The sequence below is a fragment of the Trachymyrmex cornetzi genome, unplaced genomic scaffold (genome assembly GCF_001594075.2).
Source record: "Trachymyrmex cornetzi isolate Tcor2-1 unplaced genomic scaffold, Tcor1.1 scaffold26, whole genome shotgun sequence".
NCBI classification, from domain to species: domain Eukaryota; kingdom Metazoa; phylum Arthropoda; class Insecta; order Hymenoptera; family Formicidae; genus Trachymyrmex; species Trachymyrmex cornetzi.
In genome coordinates, this window is record NW_017297270.1 from 22,443 (window position 1) to 42,068 (window position 19,626).

The 19,626-nt window shown below is 28.3% G+C and overlaps 1 protein-coding gene across 3 annotated transcripts in view; it reads left to right on the forward strand.

Moving 5' to 3' along the window:
- The window catches only part of LOC108761719 (alpha-tocopherol transfer protein-like), a 25,196-nt gene extending 6,429 nt beyond the window's left edge, over window positions 1–18,767 (forward strand). For 2 of the 3 annotated variants that reach the window (XM_018508421.1, XM_018508422.1), the window contains exons 2-4: window positions 13,173–13,346; window positions 17,122–17,675; window positions 18,233–18,524. In XM_018508421.1, coding sequence (XP_018363923.1) covers window positions 13,173–13,346; window positions 17,122–17,675; window positions 18,233–18,457 — 953 coding nt within the window. In that variant the 3' untranslated portion in view covers window positions 18,458–18,524. The other variant, XM_018508423.1, reaches the window with a different exon arrangement.
- The last annotated feature ends 859 nt before the right edge of the window (window positions 18,768–19,626 follow it).

Here is a 19,626-nt window from a genome sequence, read left to right on the forward strand (position 1 = left end):
AAATATTTGACCGTCCCGGTACATAATTGACACCCTGTATATGTATATAATTAAATAAACTATTTTATATAGTTATTGTAACTATAAAATAACTTATTTATGTGCACGTTAATTTCAATAAAATAATTTAACCTAGGCGTCTATTAATTCTTCCTACAAAACTTGTCATCTTTAAGTCTAATGCATAATTAAAAGACACAAGCAATAGGAACAGAGTATAACAGAGAATAACAAATTTCAGTCTATCAGAAACTGTATTGTATAGATATATTTGGTGTATATAGTTTCTAATCTAACAGATCAAAATCTGTTATTCCCTATTCCAATGTTCCTATCTGTGCTCTTCAATTGTGCATTAGACGTTATTACACAGTACAACACATATTTCCTCCCATGAGAAAATCAAAGAGATTCTGAAAATGGATGTAAAAAAAAAATACCCGTGTCTCAGCGTTTTACCAGATCAAGTTATTAACATTTTTTATGTAATCATTTAATTATGTAGTCATTTATCGTATTTACTTTATATTGGCTTTTTACAATTGTTTTAAATTATATAATAATTTTCTAAAATATATAATTGACATTTTTGCATGTAAAATTATATGATGAGCCCAAATACAAAAAAAGAAACAACTGAGAATTATTATTTTTCATATATTTTCAAATTTTTGTACAATAATAATAACAAAAATTTGAAAATATATGGAAAAAAATAATTCTAAGTTGTTTTTTTTTTGTATTCGGACTCATCGCATAATTTCACATGCAAAAACGTCAATTATTTACTTTAAAAAAATTTATATAATTTAAAACAATTGTAAAAATATGAGGCAAATACGATAAATGGCTGCATAAAAAACGTTAACGATTTGATCTGGTAAAACTCTGAGACACAGGTATTTTCTTTTACATCTACTTTCAGAATCTCTTTGATTTTTTCATGGAAAGAAAAAAAATCGATTTTTGCCGTACTGTATTATAGTTGTTATCACTATGTTTTCCGCCGAGTATTCTTACGTCAGTTTATATTAGATACACGTCTTATCATCAACGTTAAGCGTGTAAAACGCGCAAAAATAGTGTCAGAATTGACACCCGAACGAATTGAAAAGCCGCGGCTGGATATCACTCTTGTAAACTTTCTAAATTCGCTCGTACATTGGCACACTATACAAAACAAGTGAACGGCCGAGTACCATTCACATTTTCGTCTGTTCTTCTTAACGCGCGCTTCAGTCGTGCACGTCGACGGATAGTTTGTCCGTTTATTCATTTTAACACACTCATTCTTCACTACGAGCCTAAAACAATCTCGCAATGTGCTGTAACATCAAACGTGAGTAGTGCTCACTTTACTAACTCCCTGTATCCGAAAAATATTTTTTAACAAGCAGAAATTGATAGAGTTCTTTTGCAATTACATCAATATCGGTTGGTTACTTTACGAAATCATAAAAAATTGTGAAATCAAGCTTTTTGAATTTATATCGCCACATTTCCGAGTACAATTTTCCGTTGTTCGTGTCATTTTGTTGCAGTTTACGTTCAATTAATCATTTATTAGATCAGGTATATCAGAAACGAATATGATCGCGTAACAGACATTTATTGGAAATGCACTTTCGCAATTTCAAAATTGCGATGATAATACCATTGCACAATATGTTACTAATGACTGTAATTTAAATGATTTTCGCGCTTAATATTCTATCTTTCGTTATTAAAAAATATTAATATTTTGTGTAAGAATATATTATATTTATATTATAATTTATTACTATACACTGTATTATATATCTCACATAATATTTATTATAATTATAAGATACATAACATCGCGTTCATTTGATACAACGGTACAACTTGAAAATGATCATTTTAGAGTCACTGAAAGAGAAAAAGAAAGAATTGACATACTAATCTTCTACATTCTACAATTATTGTATCAAAATTACATTTCAAAACTAATATTATGAAACTTTAATTACTCAGAACAGTCCAATTCATTTTCTAAAAAATTTTGGTTTTTTAATTATGTCGATATTGCAGCAAAGCGATATAAAAATAATGTACAATTATATACTATAATAATATACAACATACTATAATGTATATATTTAATATATGTATAAAATATTATATGTTAAATATATAATATATTCAAAACCTTTTTTAAAATTTACAATAAAAATGATATATCATATCCTTCCGGGAAAAAAATGTTTCATATATAATTACATAAAATTATTTATATATAATGACATAAACAATTTACATTTTATATAAAATATGTTCATATATATAACATTTTTTTCCTGGGTTTATATGTAATAAGTTAGAAATATGTGATAAAGCTATTGTAAATTGAAAACTTTTAAAAGAGGTAACTTAATGTTTGAATAAAGTACTCATATTTGTTACTTATACGTGCATCCTGACTTGCAATTTATTGAAAGTAAAAAAAAAGATATAAGAAAAGGGAAATATGGATTTTTTATCCATGATATTTCTCAATACTTAAAAGGAAGTTTCTTTTGTCCTACATGCATATGTATCAAACGATTAGATTCATCATTATGCATTACGTAGAGATAGAAAAAGGTTTTATATCTACGCGCATAGATGATATGCAAAATTGAAGACGTTACGCGAAAACGGTTTACAATTTGTTTTTTGCAAGAGGAAAAAAAAACGACAAAAAATTAATAGTACACAATGATTTTTTTACAAAGTATTCTTGAATTCTTAAATTGTTGTTTAAGACAACCGAATTCTTAAATTCTTAAATTATTGTTTAAGACAATCGAATATTCATCAAAATAAATTATTGGAGTGATTTAATTTTAATTATTGGAATGATTTATAAACCGTTTGAATTATTAACCATTCAGATTTCCCAACTCGCTACTTTCTTGAGAATTCCTATAACTTTTCTCCAACAAAAACATACGAGACTTTTTGCGCTCATTTCTCAATTATCTTCCTTCAGATCCAGCAAGCTAATTGAACAGATAACGATATAATTTCTTTTAATTGCTACAACATTTTTCTTCGCTATTTGAGATTTATTACACGTAAGGATCTTAATGCAAAAACAATGGAAAAAATCTGCTAGATTTTTATGCGCAGTATAAAATTTTAAATTTACGAGCAATTTATTCTAAGAGAAGCCTATTCTCTGTAACTTATAGATGTCATTGAGTAGATTTTATACATGGTAAAAAAGCTGCGTTACGAGACTGTAATACTACAGTTACCGTTGTTAAAAGTTACAAAATAGATCCCTAATTTATTTTAATCCATAAGTTTAAAATCTGATAAATTCAATATCTGTTGCAAGAATAAACAAATCAAATTTTCTTTTAGAAATTACTAAATGAACATGATTAATCCTCCTCTATTAAATATACTAGAAAACTCTTTGATAATATGATATTAATTTATTTAATTAAGTCAGCGTAACTTTTTTTAGTCCAATTAATATGACTAGAAATTTTGTAAGTATCCAACCAAAAAAATGTACTAACCAAATCCTTATATAGTTAAGTCTATAAATCATTCTTGCTATAAAATATCAAGCAATTATAATAACCAAAGATTCTGTTTAGCCTCACTAAATGCATTCTATTATACACTTCTTATTGATATAATTAAAACATTTTTCTCATTATAGATCACTCTTACATAGAATTATTTTGTTTTCTATAAATTTAAAATATATATCAATACAATAAGCTTATTATTATATTTGTAATGTTGTGTGTCAGCTTATTATATTATTAATATTTATATGTAAAGATCTTTAAAAGAACGTAAAAATAATTTATTAGTATCAAGATTTAAAGTTGTGAATTAGTCAAATTGTTTATGAATATTCTAGTATCCTGAAACATCAGTTTCATAGAAGCAAGGAATATCTTTCTGGACAACTTTATTCTCAGTGTAAAGATTATATTTAGTTCTTTTGATATTTGCTCTCCAAGAGCAGCTTGAGATTCATAACTGGTCCTGAATCCCACGAAACGATCTCTTCGCGACCGTGACATAAATACAGTGCATAAACAGCACTCTGTCGAATCGCCTCAAGGTGATATCCCGTGGAAAATGAAATTCACGAGAAAACGCAGGATCTCTTTTATCGATGATAACGCAAACATATAAAAATATTCACGTAGTGTGTTTTTTATTTACAATCTCCTCGAGTCATTTATGATTAAACTTCCCTCACAAAGAATGATAAAAAGCTAGTCATTTCTAAATTAACAAGTTAAAATATGTTTTATCTTTGTTGGATATACACGTTTGTATAAGGTTTGTTTGCGTTGCTTAAAATTCTCAAAAATTTATACACAAGATAAACATATATATGGGTGCTGAAGAAAAAGAAAACGAAAATACTGAATACAAAAAGTGCAAATAAGTGAACAAATCTACAGACAAAGGCGACGTGTAAAAACAGAAAAGAAGAAACATAAAACGAAGATAATACATTATTCATTATCGTCAGAAAGAGAATTTGTAATCTCTTAGCTAATATCATTTGTCATTTTTTATTCGTATGTTGTATTGACAGGACGTGTCGATTTCATCAATATTATGCAATTTGGCAACAGTTGGCAGGGATAAAGCGCATCGCAGCTTTTGTCTTATGTCTACACGAAACCAAGGTTAAGTAATGAAATATTAAACAGTGAAATATATTATCACTGTTTATTCTTTCAAAAGTATGTACAAAATTCAGAATGAGCATAATCCAGGTATAATATCGTAATAAAATTAACTTAACATCAAGTAGAAGTCATTTTTAGGAAAAATTATAATGATGTCACTCGATTTTAATTTTGACGATAATTTTGTGATAAATTCTTGAGACATAATAATAATTTTTAAGTAATTTTTTTAATTAAAATTTTTTTTTAATTTAAATCGTTTAATAAAAATCATTCAAGAATTCATCACAAAATCATTGTCAAAAATGTATAATTTTGCCTAAAATAATTTCCATTTGATGTCAACTTGACGTTATAATTTTTTGTTCTACCTGGAAAAGTGAAGAACCTATAGTACTTGAAAAGCGAAGAACCTATAGTACTTGAAATATAAACCGATATTCAGAGTCAATTTTTATATTTAAGACATTCTTAAAATGTCACGAATCAATCAGAGGATCGTATTAGCATCTTAAAACATTACTTAAAACGATCTTGAAATAAGAACGGATTATGAATATACCAGTTTTATTTTTCTTTTTAGAGACGACTATATTCAAAGCATACCTTATTATTATAAACTTATTTCATATATTCTTGCTCTGAAATCTCAATAGAGCATCTCGATGTCGTCGTTGATGATTTCGCTTTTAAGGAAACGACGATTTCTAAGAGATTTGCGAGAGCGAGTTGATTCGAGAGAAGTCATCAGCATCGCATTTCCCGTTGGCCGGATGTGGCTTCATGGCGCATTACGCGCGAAGAAATATTTGACGTTCCATTTACGGCGCACCTTTATTTTGCGGACGTATTCGTTCCTACTTCCTGTCCTGTGTAATTACAATTTTCATAAATCGCCGCAAACGCGAAATTTTCAAGCCAGACATCTTCAAGATAGTTCGCGAAGTCGTAAATATCAAATGATAAATAAAGTATCTTCCTCTTCGGTTTCTCTTCCCCTCCCCTCTCTAACACCCCTTTCTTGACTTCTTGCGAAGATATCGCATCCACGTGCATAAATACTCTCAAAGTCTCAACTGATGACTTGTATTTTGACAGACTAAGCAATTACTTGTCATTTTCTTTTACGAAAATTCATTACAGAGCGATCTCCGATATAAGACAATACTTTAATCACAGAGAAGGTTATTGAAAGATACAATTATAGGAGCATTTCCCGTAACTTTATTCGAGTATTCTTTACGGTAAAATATTGGGTTACATCATTAAAGGATAAAATAAGATATGATGGTTTTTATTTGAAAATATTATTCCAATAATGAGAGAGAGAGAGAGAGAGAGAGAGAGAGAGAGAGAGAAAGAGATAAAGGGGTTATTAAAAATTCTATGGAAAACCCTTTAAGAACACAAAAAATAAATTAAAACATAACAGAAAGTATAGGTTATGATCGGTGTAGAAAATAAAAATGAAGATGAAGTAAAATGGAATAGAAAACAATGATTATAGAGAAGAAAATAAAAAAACGATGAAGGAGAAAAAGAAAGAGAAAAAACTATGTTTTATTTTTTTTTACAGTAAAGTTATTCTGTCATTTTTGCATTGAAATATATTTGTCACGATTATTTCGATGTAGAAATGAAACGCTAGCGGAAATTGTTAATTTGCTCTCCAATACACACACTTTTCGCAATTCGTGAAAGGATGTTTGGTTGGCTGCCAGTTGTTTACATAATAGTCATCCCGAAAGCGAGGTAAAGTGCACTTGAGTATTCGCGATTGCCAAATAGTAAAACAGTGAAAGGGAGTATCTAGGTGAACATGCTTTATTTCTAAGCAGTAAGCATCGTCTAAACATATTTGTGTTTATGAGAGATCGGAATATATTTAATAAACTATTTCTGGATTATTTTCTCACAATATTCTTTTTCTTTTAAAATAACATTTTAACATAAATACGTGATCATTCATTATATTAAAACAATTATATAATGAAGTACTTTAATTATTGATTGATTATTTAATACCTAATCGTATTATTAATATATCATTAATTATATCAAAATAATTGTATAGTCAAATATTACATAGTTAGTTTAGTATATTTAAAGTTGATTAAAAAATAATTCTTTATTTATATATCTATCTTTAAAATTTATTTTGCAATAATTCATTGCCTTTTAGCTATTCATAACTTAAAGATTACTTCAGCAATCTTAAATTGATTTACCTTAAAATTTTCATTCAGAAAAAATCATTTCTGTCTTACATCAACGAATATTGTGTATAAAAGATCGATATATCATTAAAGCAGAAGTGCCTCGTAAACAACTTCGTAGAAGACGAAGCACCTAACTCCGAACTTGAAATGCCGTTCGCCATGACATATTTCGTTTGCAAACAATTAGTCGACCAAGTATTAATGTATGCGCGTTTTTTTAAATGCGCATAACGAAATTATCTCTTGGTATTTCCCAGCGTAAAAAAATTTATAAACCCAGTAATCTTTAAAACATTGAGCAAGCTAGATTATATATAAATATGCATTGCTTATTACGATCCTCATATATTAGATAAGTGCAAAATGTAGAAAAAAGCTGAGTGAAAATTCCACACGATTTCAAATGACTCATCTTCTATTTCTAATTAATATGCATCTTTATGTAATTTTATATCGCATGTGGAATGGAATTGAATTGAGATGCTCCCACCGCGCGGATAAATAATGACCATTTTTTTTCGACGATTACAATGTATATGCGTTTTGTATAATACCGCAAAATTCGTGTTGGCATTTATTGGCTTACAATATAAGAATAATTAGTCGTAATTAATTCCCACGTGAGCGCAATTGTGCGATCAAAAGTCTGAGCTAATTTACGATTCGTCGCACAATGCGCCACATAGAAAATAGAGCCCGTCTCGCGTGCAATCGCGAAATTATCTCGCTGCATCATGTATAATAACGTTCGGCTTAGGCGTTGCATAATTGTATCCTGCAAAATCGCAAGTTCAGGCGCATACCGTAACATTACACATTCTATTACATCGTTCTTCATTTCGAATCTGATATCCCGTAATCGTTACGTGTAGCGCGCGCACACCAATAGTTTGTCAGCTTTCGCGGGGAAATTTAAAATAAAAAAACATGCGCACATTGCACTTGTCTATAAGTCACGATAAGGCGCGCGCGACCAACAGAAACTTATCACAGTAGTGTACTAACTCGTTCACGTAAATTAATAAAGGATATTAGTATAGCAAGCGACGCGTACTGAGAAACAAGTACATACAGAAAAATCAATCTACTGCTAAGAAAAGTGATTACTCAATTTATTTTCTTCCCTTTAAGTACGGTTATCTTTAACGAAGAATATTTTCTTGATAATAATCTTAAAATATACTTATTACAAAATTTCAGAAAAACTAATTATTATATATTCGAAGCAAGAATTTATTTTCTTTTAAAGAATATTATAAAATTGATCGAAGAAACGAACTTTTCATAATAAGCAAATTAAATTTCTTTTAATTTAATAAACTTGATTGAAGTATTAAACTCTCTCTCTTTCTCTCTCCCCCCCCTCCTCCTCTCTCCCTCTCACTGGAATTCATATTTTGAATAAATTTAATGTTTGTAATGAACTTATGATAGATTTGCAAATATGAATTTTTGAAATACTTGAAATAATTATTACTTGTGTATTTTTCTGTGTGTGCGCAAGTAGGTTGCGTTATCTTTCAACGTGCATAACGCTGCAAAACATGATTCAGTGCAGAGTTGGAACATTCCGACGAACGATCGTTTACAAGTTTATCAAACATATCTTGAACTTTGTAGTAAAAAATACATTGCTTTAGAAAATTTAAAATTTTTTGTAAGTTCCTGTTGACTTGTGTAAGACGTAGCTAATATGCTTTTTTATGTGATGCTTTTTGATGATCATGCTTTAAAGATGAAGTTATCTTTCGGCACGCACAATGCTGCAAATCTTTCATTGCAAGGTTATACTTTTTCGGTACAATTGTTTTTTACTAGTGTGTCAAAACATATCGAGAACTTCGTGAAAGTAAAATGTATTGTTTCCGAAAGTTACGAAATTTTTTAGAAATTCCTAATATGTGGGTATTAATATGCTACGTATTTTACACACTTAAAAGAAAAATTTCTTTGATTAAAATAATGTGTTTGAATCAAAGAAATTTGTGCATCGCGGTTAAAGAAAAGTTTTTTTGCTTTGAACATCATTTCTTGAAACTAAATAAATTTATCTTAGATTTAAACATTATTTCTAGAAATAAAATAAACTTTATTTTTCTCTCTCACAAAGATATTTTCACTTCAATTTAAAAACATTAACAAAAGAAATGATTTTAAATTTAAACATAACCTTTCTTTGGATGCATGATGCTTTTTATTACACTTTACAAGATGAAGTTATCTTCCAGTATACACTGAGAAAGATTTGGTATATATAATAATCATTTATTTTTTGTTATAAATTGGTTAGTCAAACCAAAAATTGTATTGTTCTAACCAAATTTTGATTTAAAAAACACAATTTCTAAATAAAAAAGTAAGAAAGTTTTTATTAGTCGCATATCAATAAAATAAATGGTACGTTATACATACCGAAACATTTCCTTCAGTGTAACACTGCAACACGTTTAATTGCATGAATACAACATTCCAACAAATGATCGTTTATAAGTATGTCAAAATACACATCGTAAACTTTTTGTGAAAATAAAATATACCTACTTTCGAAATTTCCGAAGTTTTGGGAATTTCCTGTAACACATATACGAAAAAACCAGTTTGCTAAAATAAAAATTAAACTAGGTAAAAAATTAAATTAGGTATTTAGATGAGGCATTCCACGTCAAACCGAACACCTTTGTAACATCGTCATTTTTAATTTTTTTTTTTATTTAAATTCGCTGACATATTCTACAGATAAAAATATGAAACACATGTTTGGCGAAAAAAAATTAAGATTTTTTTTGTGAAATTATTCACACTTGTAAGTTACAGAGATTTATAAAAAATGTCGCTCATGCGAACATTTAAATTATTATATCGTCGAAACCATTAGTTGTACAAAAAAAATGCAAGAGAAAGATTTTAAAGATCTTAAATTGTTTATATAGGGATAAGTTATTTTTAATTTATCATTTTCATATAAATAAATTATTTTCCATCTATTTACATTTTTTTCATCATCAACTTAATTTAAAAATTTTGTAAAAATATCATCATATTCCTACTTCAAATCATAAATTAACCTTGAAAATTTCAAAATGAAACTCGAACGGACTGTATAGTTAAAAAATTCTGTTGTATAACGGCGCGATACTGCATACTAATGGTTTCGATGATATCATGATATAAGAAGACAAGGTGTATCTTTCCCGAGGATGTAGTAGGAGAGTGAATTTGAGGTCAAAATTTGATTGGCTATTCCAATATGTCAACGCTATTATACGCAGGAAAGTGCATATAGGCCAAAATTTGATTGGTTGTTTCCAGTATTGCTATCGCCATTATGAGCAATAGTACATCTTGCATTCTTACATCATGGACAATATAATAATTTTAATGTTCGCGTAATTTTAATGTCACATTAATGAGCGACTTTTATGAATTTCTACAACTTACAAGAGTGAATAACTTCACCAAAAAAATCTCAAATTTTTTTCGCGAAATACGAGTCTCATGTATTTCATCTATAGAATATATCAGCAAATTAAACAAAATATTTAAAATAACCGGTTTGATAAGGAATGCTTCAGATCTGAAAATCAATTTTGATATCGATATAATTATGTAAAACGCTCAAACTGATTGCTAGAACGTCATCATTTTTTGCACTAGTCATCATGTTTAAATTTCCTGTATAATGTATCTTAATGCTCCATTAAAACTTCTTTTCAGATCTGTATCTATCTGAATTTTTAAATATTTCAGCAAAATCATTCTTTACATATACATCATTCTTTGGACATTACGCTTTTCAATTGCACTTTAAAGATAAAGAGAAAACAGGTTGGAAAGTTACACAAGAACTTGCTAAAAGCCTTACATCACTTTCCTTTTTTCCGCAGAGTCAAGGTCCTCTCTCAAGGTCTGTCTTTCTAAGTCATCAATCTCGATTCGTATCACGTAATGATAATATTATATATGATAATATTGTAAGTAATGATAGTATTATATAAAGTTTAATGATAATATTATTGTACGCGGTATCTAAAATTGTCAAGCATTATGTCAGCAAACAATAGTGCCACTTCTTTGACACGTTCATATCTTCTTTATGCAGATAAATTTATTACACTGAAAGAAAAAATTAGCTGAATATGGCATAGCATTTTTAATTGGTTGCAACAGCCAGTTCAAAACGTTATGCCATATTTTACCATCTAATTTGCTACAGTAGCCAAGCTTTTCTTTTAGTGTACAACCTGGTGTTTTTAATTTATCTAACCATCAACTGTCCTATAAGAACTATGTAGCTATGTAGTAAGGATACACGGCAAAATTATACCGCAATTAACATATGTAATGCCATCGATAGAATAAATTTCTTTCGATTGTTCATCAATCACGAAGAAAAATTAATGTGATGATCAGTAGGCACTATTTATACAGCACTAACAATGTTTTATTGTATTTTTCAACTTTAATAGATATGTGTATAACATATACGTGTATCTGTTACATAAATTTTTTTCGCTTTTCAGTATAAAATTTACATACATAATCATATATAAATAAATATAATGATATATGTATAAAATATATTATATATGTTATGTGATATATAATACGATTGCTTTTTTTTTGTATAATCTCTATTCACTTATACATGTACAGCAAATAATATAGAAAATAATTAAAATAATTTGAATTTTCTCAAAGATCCATATGGACTTTTTGGATAATCATAATTACGCAATATTGTACAAATATAGTTATAGTTGTTTGAGACTTTAGAATATTTCTCTGGCCACAGAATGACTTCTTCGAATGTTTCCGATAACGTTGCTGAGTCACGTTTCCAATGATAGTTCGCGTGAACGTGACGCGCCAATGAGAAGTTTTAGTCCGTAGCTTCTGGATTCGGTCGACTATTTGTAATGCATTAATTAACTATTGTTCCTATGAAGGATAAAAACGTGTTTTTTTCATTGATTTACGCAACTGTTGATAATATCGCTTGATCCTTTGCAAGTGTCAGTTATTCTCGCTTACCGCTCGTGTAATATTAGAATATTAATATATTACGTCAACACGTATTGATGATTATTATCAGTGATTATATAGTATGTCCTAAGTATATTATATTATTATGGACTTGTTTGAGTTTAATATTTCAAATCAAATAGAGACAATATAAAATAAAAGATTGAATGATTCAAGAAGGGATAAAAAGTTTTTATGGTTAACTTGAAAGCAAAATTTGTGAATTTATTTCAGGAAAAGGAATAAATGACACAGTTCTTTATGAAATGTAAAAAATTAAATTATATTATAAAACTCTAATGTTTAAGTGTTGTTCTCTATAAGATGTAGAAAATTAAATTATAATACAAAATTAAATTGTAATATAATTAAATTATAATGCAAGACTCGTTAGAAATATAATTTACTATTATTGAAAACAGATCCAAAAACTATGGAGTGCTTCGTGTTTTGTTATCACGATTTCGTAATTTCTAACAAAATTTATTATTTTCTAGTCTACTTTTCCTCAGGAAATTCCATAGATTGAACCTAAAATAAACTACTAGAAACATATTATTATACAATACAAAATAGTAACAATATAAACATAAAACTCTAATTTTTGCATAAAAATCAACAATTATTTATATTGTTACTATTTTGTAATAGCATTTTTCTAATGTTTGTTTTAGATTTAAATCTACAATACAAATCAAAATGTACCGAGGAAAACTAGATCCAAACCTTGATACAAAAAAGCACATTTCATTGCAAAACTCAAACTTTTCGGGTTTGTTTTTAATGACAGAAGATATTTCAATATTTTTAATAAATTATTTTTTATAAATTTTGTATTACAAATTAATTTTCTACAACTCAAATTTAGTAATAAATAACATTTAAATAAATAATAGTGTCCCTTTGTACCTTCCTTGAAATATATTTACAAATTTCGTCATCAATTTAACCGTAAAAATCTCATCTCCAATTTAACCGTAAAAATCTCCTCAATCTAAAAAAATTTCATTAACTCTTTATATTTTTATATCTTTTTATGTTTAATTAAAATTGAAACAATATTATTGCAAAATTTTTCTTCACATTATAAATACTCTTTATAACTTGTCTTATTAATAATTTAGCATAAATTAGCAATTAATTGTTACCATAAATCGACGAGTGTTTACTATTGTTGTTAGAAAATATCTGTTAAAGAAAAATTGAATAAATATTAGCTAAAAGAGAGGGACTTGCTAATATGTTACCACTTTTTCAGAAATCATGTTATCGGACCTCGCTGAAGTGCCGTTCATAAAAATTGGCGATTTTAAGCTCGAGTTCGAGTTCGAGCCTCCTAATCCAGAATTGCAGGAAGTAGCAAAGAAGGAATTGAGAGAGTCTCCTGAGATGCAAAAACAATCGATAGCACGCCTGCAAGAATTATTAAAAGGTAGCGTGAATATAAAAAATCTGTTAAGTTAACGTAAAAATTATGAAATACGAAATAAAAAATATATAATAAAATATGAATTGTAAATGGCAACACGTTAAAGGGTATTCCAGTGTAGAACATAAAAATGTGGCTTATATTTTGGGGAATATTTTTTTTTTTTTTAAAGAAACTGCCGCATATATTCTTTTACGCTATCTATTTGTACGTATTTATAGTAAGTATCGGCAAGTTTTGATGTAGCTAAATATTTATTTATTTTTATGTAAATTAAAAAAAAATTTTACGTAAATTTAAAAATAAAAACATGCGTCGGTGATTGATATTAGGTCTGTTTTCTATAGCTGAACTAATGTGCTGAACACTTTTAGAACTTAAAGTGAGATAGGTATATTTGATATTTGGCGAAAGCGAGAAGGAGAGTTCTAGTGCAATCTAGTCAAGTCTAGAGTCTCTATAATAGAGTCTATGGACACTGCTGAAGCAATTGTTGATTGATTCCGCCATTAACTGACGCTATCGTTAACTAGCGACAGCCAATGGCAGGATGATCCTGGAAGAAAGGGCCGTTCTCATTGTCACTAATTAACGATAGCGATAATTGTCGATAAAATGTTTAGAAAATCCCGCAACAGCAGTATAGATTAGTATACACATTATACAGATATATCATTATATAGATGATTGCAAGACATAGGGTGCATTCGTTTACGCAACGGTTAACGCAGAGAGTATTATTTAATCCTTGTTTACCCTGATGAAAATAAAAATCAGAGCGTAAATCGAATGTAATGAGAGAGTAACAGAAGCGTAAACGAAACTTCTAGGAGGCGAAAATTGAAACATCAAAATGTAAAAGAAGCGTAAATGCTTCTTTTACATTTCATTGTTCCAATTTTCGCCTTCTAGAAGTTTCCTTTACGTTTCTATTACTCTCCAATTCGATTTACGCTCCGATTTTTATTGTCATCAGGGTAACACTCGGTGAACAACAAGGATAAAGTAATACTTCTGCGCTAACCGCTGCTTAAACGAATGCAGAGATATTGACACGTTGTCAGACATATTTTTGCTCGCTTGTACAATTCTATTCTACTCTATTTTTCATCTTGGATCATTTAAGTAGTTTGAATTCAACTTTATTGTCGCGTATATCAGCAAGCAGTCATTTGAATCACACGGCAAACACGGCGATACATTTCCGGTTTTGACTGTTAATGGCGGACGGGCATGTGCGCGAATGCAGTGTCCAGACTGTTATAGGGATTCTAGTCAAGTCTAGTGCAAGAATAAAAAACAGATCTACGATTGCAGCTATCTAATTTGGATGTATCGAAATCATTTTTATAAATGTGTTAATATTTAAACTTTAAACCAACTGTATATATATAAAAGTTATATTTATAACGTATATTATGTTTATAACATTCTGTTTTTATTAAACAACACATTTTTATAGTTTATTAATTAATTTTTTTATTACTTTTATTTTTATAAACTAAAATTTAAGAAATGATAACAAATATCTAAATACTTTTGTATGAATCCTTTAAGTATTCAAAATAACTTTGTGATCCAGTTACTAAATCATCACCAAAAATTGATTATATTACTTTTAAATGTGATTTAGAATAATCAGTAATTTTTTATAATTTTGTTATTATTTTGAAATCTCTACAAAACACCCTTATTCGAAACAAAAGAATTTTTAGTTATTACTGGTTATTATTATTAGTGTGACTATATTGTCTAAACTAGGATAAATGAAAAATATTGCAATTGTTCAAATGATATAGTTTTAAAAGGCAAGTATCAAATTTTTAACAAAATTTTTTTATTTAATATTTATGAAAAAGTAATTAATTTATGCATATTGCAATAATCAGTTCATGCAATTTACATGACACGTATTTTACATATACGGAAAAGTTGAAAAAAAAAATTAATAGATTCAGTAATTCCTGAAATTATATTAACGGACTTGAAAGATATGATTTCTAGGAAAACGCGTTTAAGGTCTTAAATATAATTGCAATATAAAAATTAAAGTTTATCTCTAATCACCGATACCGGTTATACAACATAAACCCTCCTCTAACTCGAAATGCTTATTTTTCATTTTTCTTCAATCTATGCTTGATAACAGTTGCCTTTGAGCGTTAAGTATTAATCGCAAAAGTGCGCAACAAATACCTATGCGTTAAAAATACCTATTTTATTTTTAATGTTTACATTTTGTGTTGTATTTATTTATTATACTCCTTTACCGCGCACTAATATTAATAATTTCTATTTAACCTCTTATACACGTTCTTACAACGTCTTACTGTAAGTACATCGCATTTTAACAGATTATCGTGAATATATTTGCAATGTAAGTTTTTTATTCAAATTTTTTATGACATTTGATTATGATAAATTTCATCATTTTATTTGATATTACAGATAATTTTTTAATGGATAATTTAAGTATTTTGTTAAATACGGCAGACATTTAAATTTTAATTATTGACGATAGTTAACAATATACGAGCGACTTTATATCATTTTTCTTTTGTAATTTGTTTCGAAATTACTATCCTGGATATTTCGTGACCGATTGATTTCTGTTCAAGCAAATTTCTTGCACGTTGAAGGGACTCGGCGATCCTTATCTTCTCTTAAAAGCTCGCTTAAAAGAAAATTTGTGAGAGGAGAGATTTATGCGCAATGTGGCGACCGCGGCTGTCAATTTCGCTGTAAACAGCACAAAATTTAATTCTGGATATAGAGGAAAGGCCCCTATTATGACATACCAAGTTCATTTTGGGTAAATGCTAGAAGTCTATAGGCAAAATTTAAAAAAATAATAGGTTATTTTGAAGGGAATTTAATAAGCTTTAATATACAATAACATTTATCCTTTAGTAACGATTTTCACTATAACATAGGAGCATGGGTTATTTCATATTAGGAATATCCTGGGTATCTCATATTACGATTTCCACGCCTTATGGTTTTACGATCATCAAATCTAACTTCTGTAATTAATCATTTCAACATATCCCGTATTTTTCTATTAGTACGACCTTATTCTATTACTACATGAAGAATTCATTGCCAAATATTTATTTGTTAAATAATAAACAAGGTTTAAATGCTCATCTCAATGAAACTTGAAGACATCCAAATTCTAAAATCTTGTTTTATAATGATAGGCATGATCTAATAATGAATTTTCTACTAAAAATAGTTTTCAATCCAAGAACAATAAATTCATGGTGGAACTAATAGATAGCGTTTATTAGTTTAACAGAAACGCCGCTATCTCATATTAGGCGCCTATCTCATAATAAGTGGCTTTCCTCTACATATTTATGCTCTTCAAAAATTTTATTTTTTGGAGAATTTGAAGTTCTTGAATTTTTTTCAAAACTTTGTATCTAAACTAAAAAAATCCTAAAGTAATTTTTTATGTGCATTTATTATAGATAATTACAATTTTTTTAATCAATCACTTTTATCTGATTTATAATTTTTTCTATGACTTTTTCGATAATTAAATTATACTACATTTTATTATTTTCCAAAATGAAGTTCAAAACATTTGTTCTACAAAATTAAAAGTATGTTTGTAAACTTTTAAAGTCTTTTTGTAACTATTTTAAACAGATGAAAAGGTTAACAGATTCGAGATACTTTCGATAATAGAAATCATAAGACACCGAATTGATCATGATACTATAAGGGTTAAACTTTTTGGATATTTTTTATATTTAAAATTTTTATCTGACAGCTGAGAAAGATTTGAAATGCCCGTTGGACAATGAAGCCTGGTTGATTAGGTTTCTGAGGCCGTGCAAGTATTATCCCGAATCGTCTGCCAAGCTCATCAAACACTATTACAACTTCAAGGTGAAACATGCGACTGTGTACGACAACTTAAAACCGAGTAGAGAGAAAAATGTCTTCGAGCAAAACATCCTAACCGTGCTGCCTAATCGCGATCAACACGGCCGACGTATGCTGATAATTGAACTCGGCAAGAAATGGAAGCACAACAAGTGCAGCCTCGACGAAGTTTATAAAGGATGTGTATTGTATTTAGAAGCGGCCATGCTGGAGCCGAGTACACAGATCGCTGGCGCGATTGTCATTTTTGACATGGATGGTCTCACCCTTCAACAAACCTGGCAGTTTACTCCGCCGTTTGCCAAGAGGATAGTCGATTTGCTTCAAGAGGCAATGCCTGTAAGGGTAAAAAACATACACATTGTAAATCAACCGTATGTATTCAACATGGTGTTCGCTCTGTTCAAACCGTTCCTGAAAGAGAAGTTGAAAAACAGAGTGAGTATATAATGAATCAAAATATTAGCAATACCTATGCTATCAATTTATCAGCAGATTCTAAAAAAAATATTACGGCAATTCAGAGATAAGAAGTTATATGGAAGAAAAGGTGATATTATGTATCTCCATTTACATTTTATAAATTTATACAATATCTTATTTAATAATCAGTATTTAAAAATTTGGAACTTAATAATTACATTTGGCAAAATGTTCAATCGATTCTAGACTCAAAGTTACAAAAAACATTTATTACTTAGAACATTATAAAATTGGCGACACTGCATAATGGCTCAAAGAGAAGCAGGAGTGGCCTTCTACAAAAATAAATTTAAAAATTTATTTTTTTTTTTAAATAATATTTGGTTACAAAATTAACAAGAGAGTAAAATATTGCAGAATGTATATACGCCGCATAAGTTGTTTAAATTAACAATAGAGTTAAAAGTATATAACAACGATAAATTATTATATTTCAAGTAGGATTTAGTTTCCTTAAATATTGATTTGCTAATTCGGTTTTTATATATTTCTTTACTTTTTTCTTCTGCTAGATAATCTTTCACGGCACCGATCGCAAATCATTGCATCAATACGTATCGCCGAAATGTCTACCAGAGCAATACGGTGGTACGCTGGAAATAAGAACGATAAATGGGCCCGAATGGTACTCCTTGCTGGTACAGGTTGACAAGGAATATGAAGGTATGTCCAAAAGAAAATTGCATCACTCGTCTCATAATAGTAACAAAATGAACAAAATGACAGAATTGAAATAAAGTTTAAAAGCTATTTGACGCAAATGTATTTTAATAAAACTTTTTGATAAGAACGATCTTTTTTCTGTTGCAGCTATCAATTCGTACGGCTATAAAAAGATATAGTTTCTTAATTGCTTTGTAGTATTAAAAAACAGATATGGATTAAATAGATTTGAATTAAATACGAAGGAACAATTATAAAGCGCGACATTTCCGAGGAAAAATATTAGATTTAATATCAATTACGACAATCATAAATCGTTCTTGTATGTGTATTCAGTCCTCGAAATGTTGTTTTCAGGAAGCCTTGCTCACTTTGTAAATTTATTTATAATATATTATTGTACAAGTCTTTCAATTCTCATTTTTTGTTTCAACAATTTAGCAAAATTGTATAAGATAAATCTAACATTGCTGAAGGAGTGATGTAATTATTCATAATGTAATGATTACATTATTTCTGTACTTATTTTTCAATTTTTATACGGAAAAAATTGAGATCGATTACATATCATTGATCTTATTTAAGGTGCAAAGATTAATTACATGATAATGATCTTGTTTAAGATCAGTAATTTTAATTTTTATCTCAATCTTAATCACTCTGTAATCATGTGATAAAAGTATTATATATACATTCTGCATAGATTTCGTACATAATAAATGAAATATATTTATATCATTTATTAAAAATGCATATATATGTATATGTATATATATGTATATATATATACATATATATATAATTTGCTATTTATTTCTATATAAAATTAATATAAAATTCTAAAATTAAATGTAACTTATGTACTTAAATATGTGTTTGGTCCGTAATTTTAGCATAAAATTAAATTTGTATATATTATGTTATAAAAATCGTTACTATTATATATATGGGAACTTGATATATATTTAATAAATTATAGACATGTTTATAAAATATATATATATGTGTGTGTGTATGTTTTACTCGGTAATACGCAATTACGTATCACAGCACCAATAAAAAGTACAGTATTATACTTTTCAATACACTTAATACATTAGAAAGCCTATAATCAGGCTATAGACTCTCTTATATTCTTTTTTAATATACACAATAATTTCTTTCGCTTTCTCTCTCTTATTTTTTTTATACTGTTACCGTATATTATTAAAATATCTTATCCAGTCTACATATAAGTTTGTAT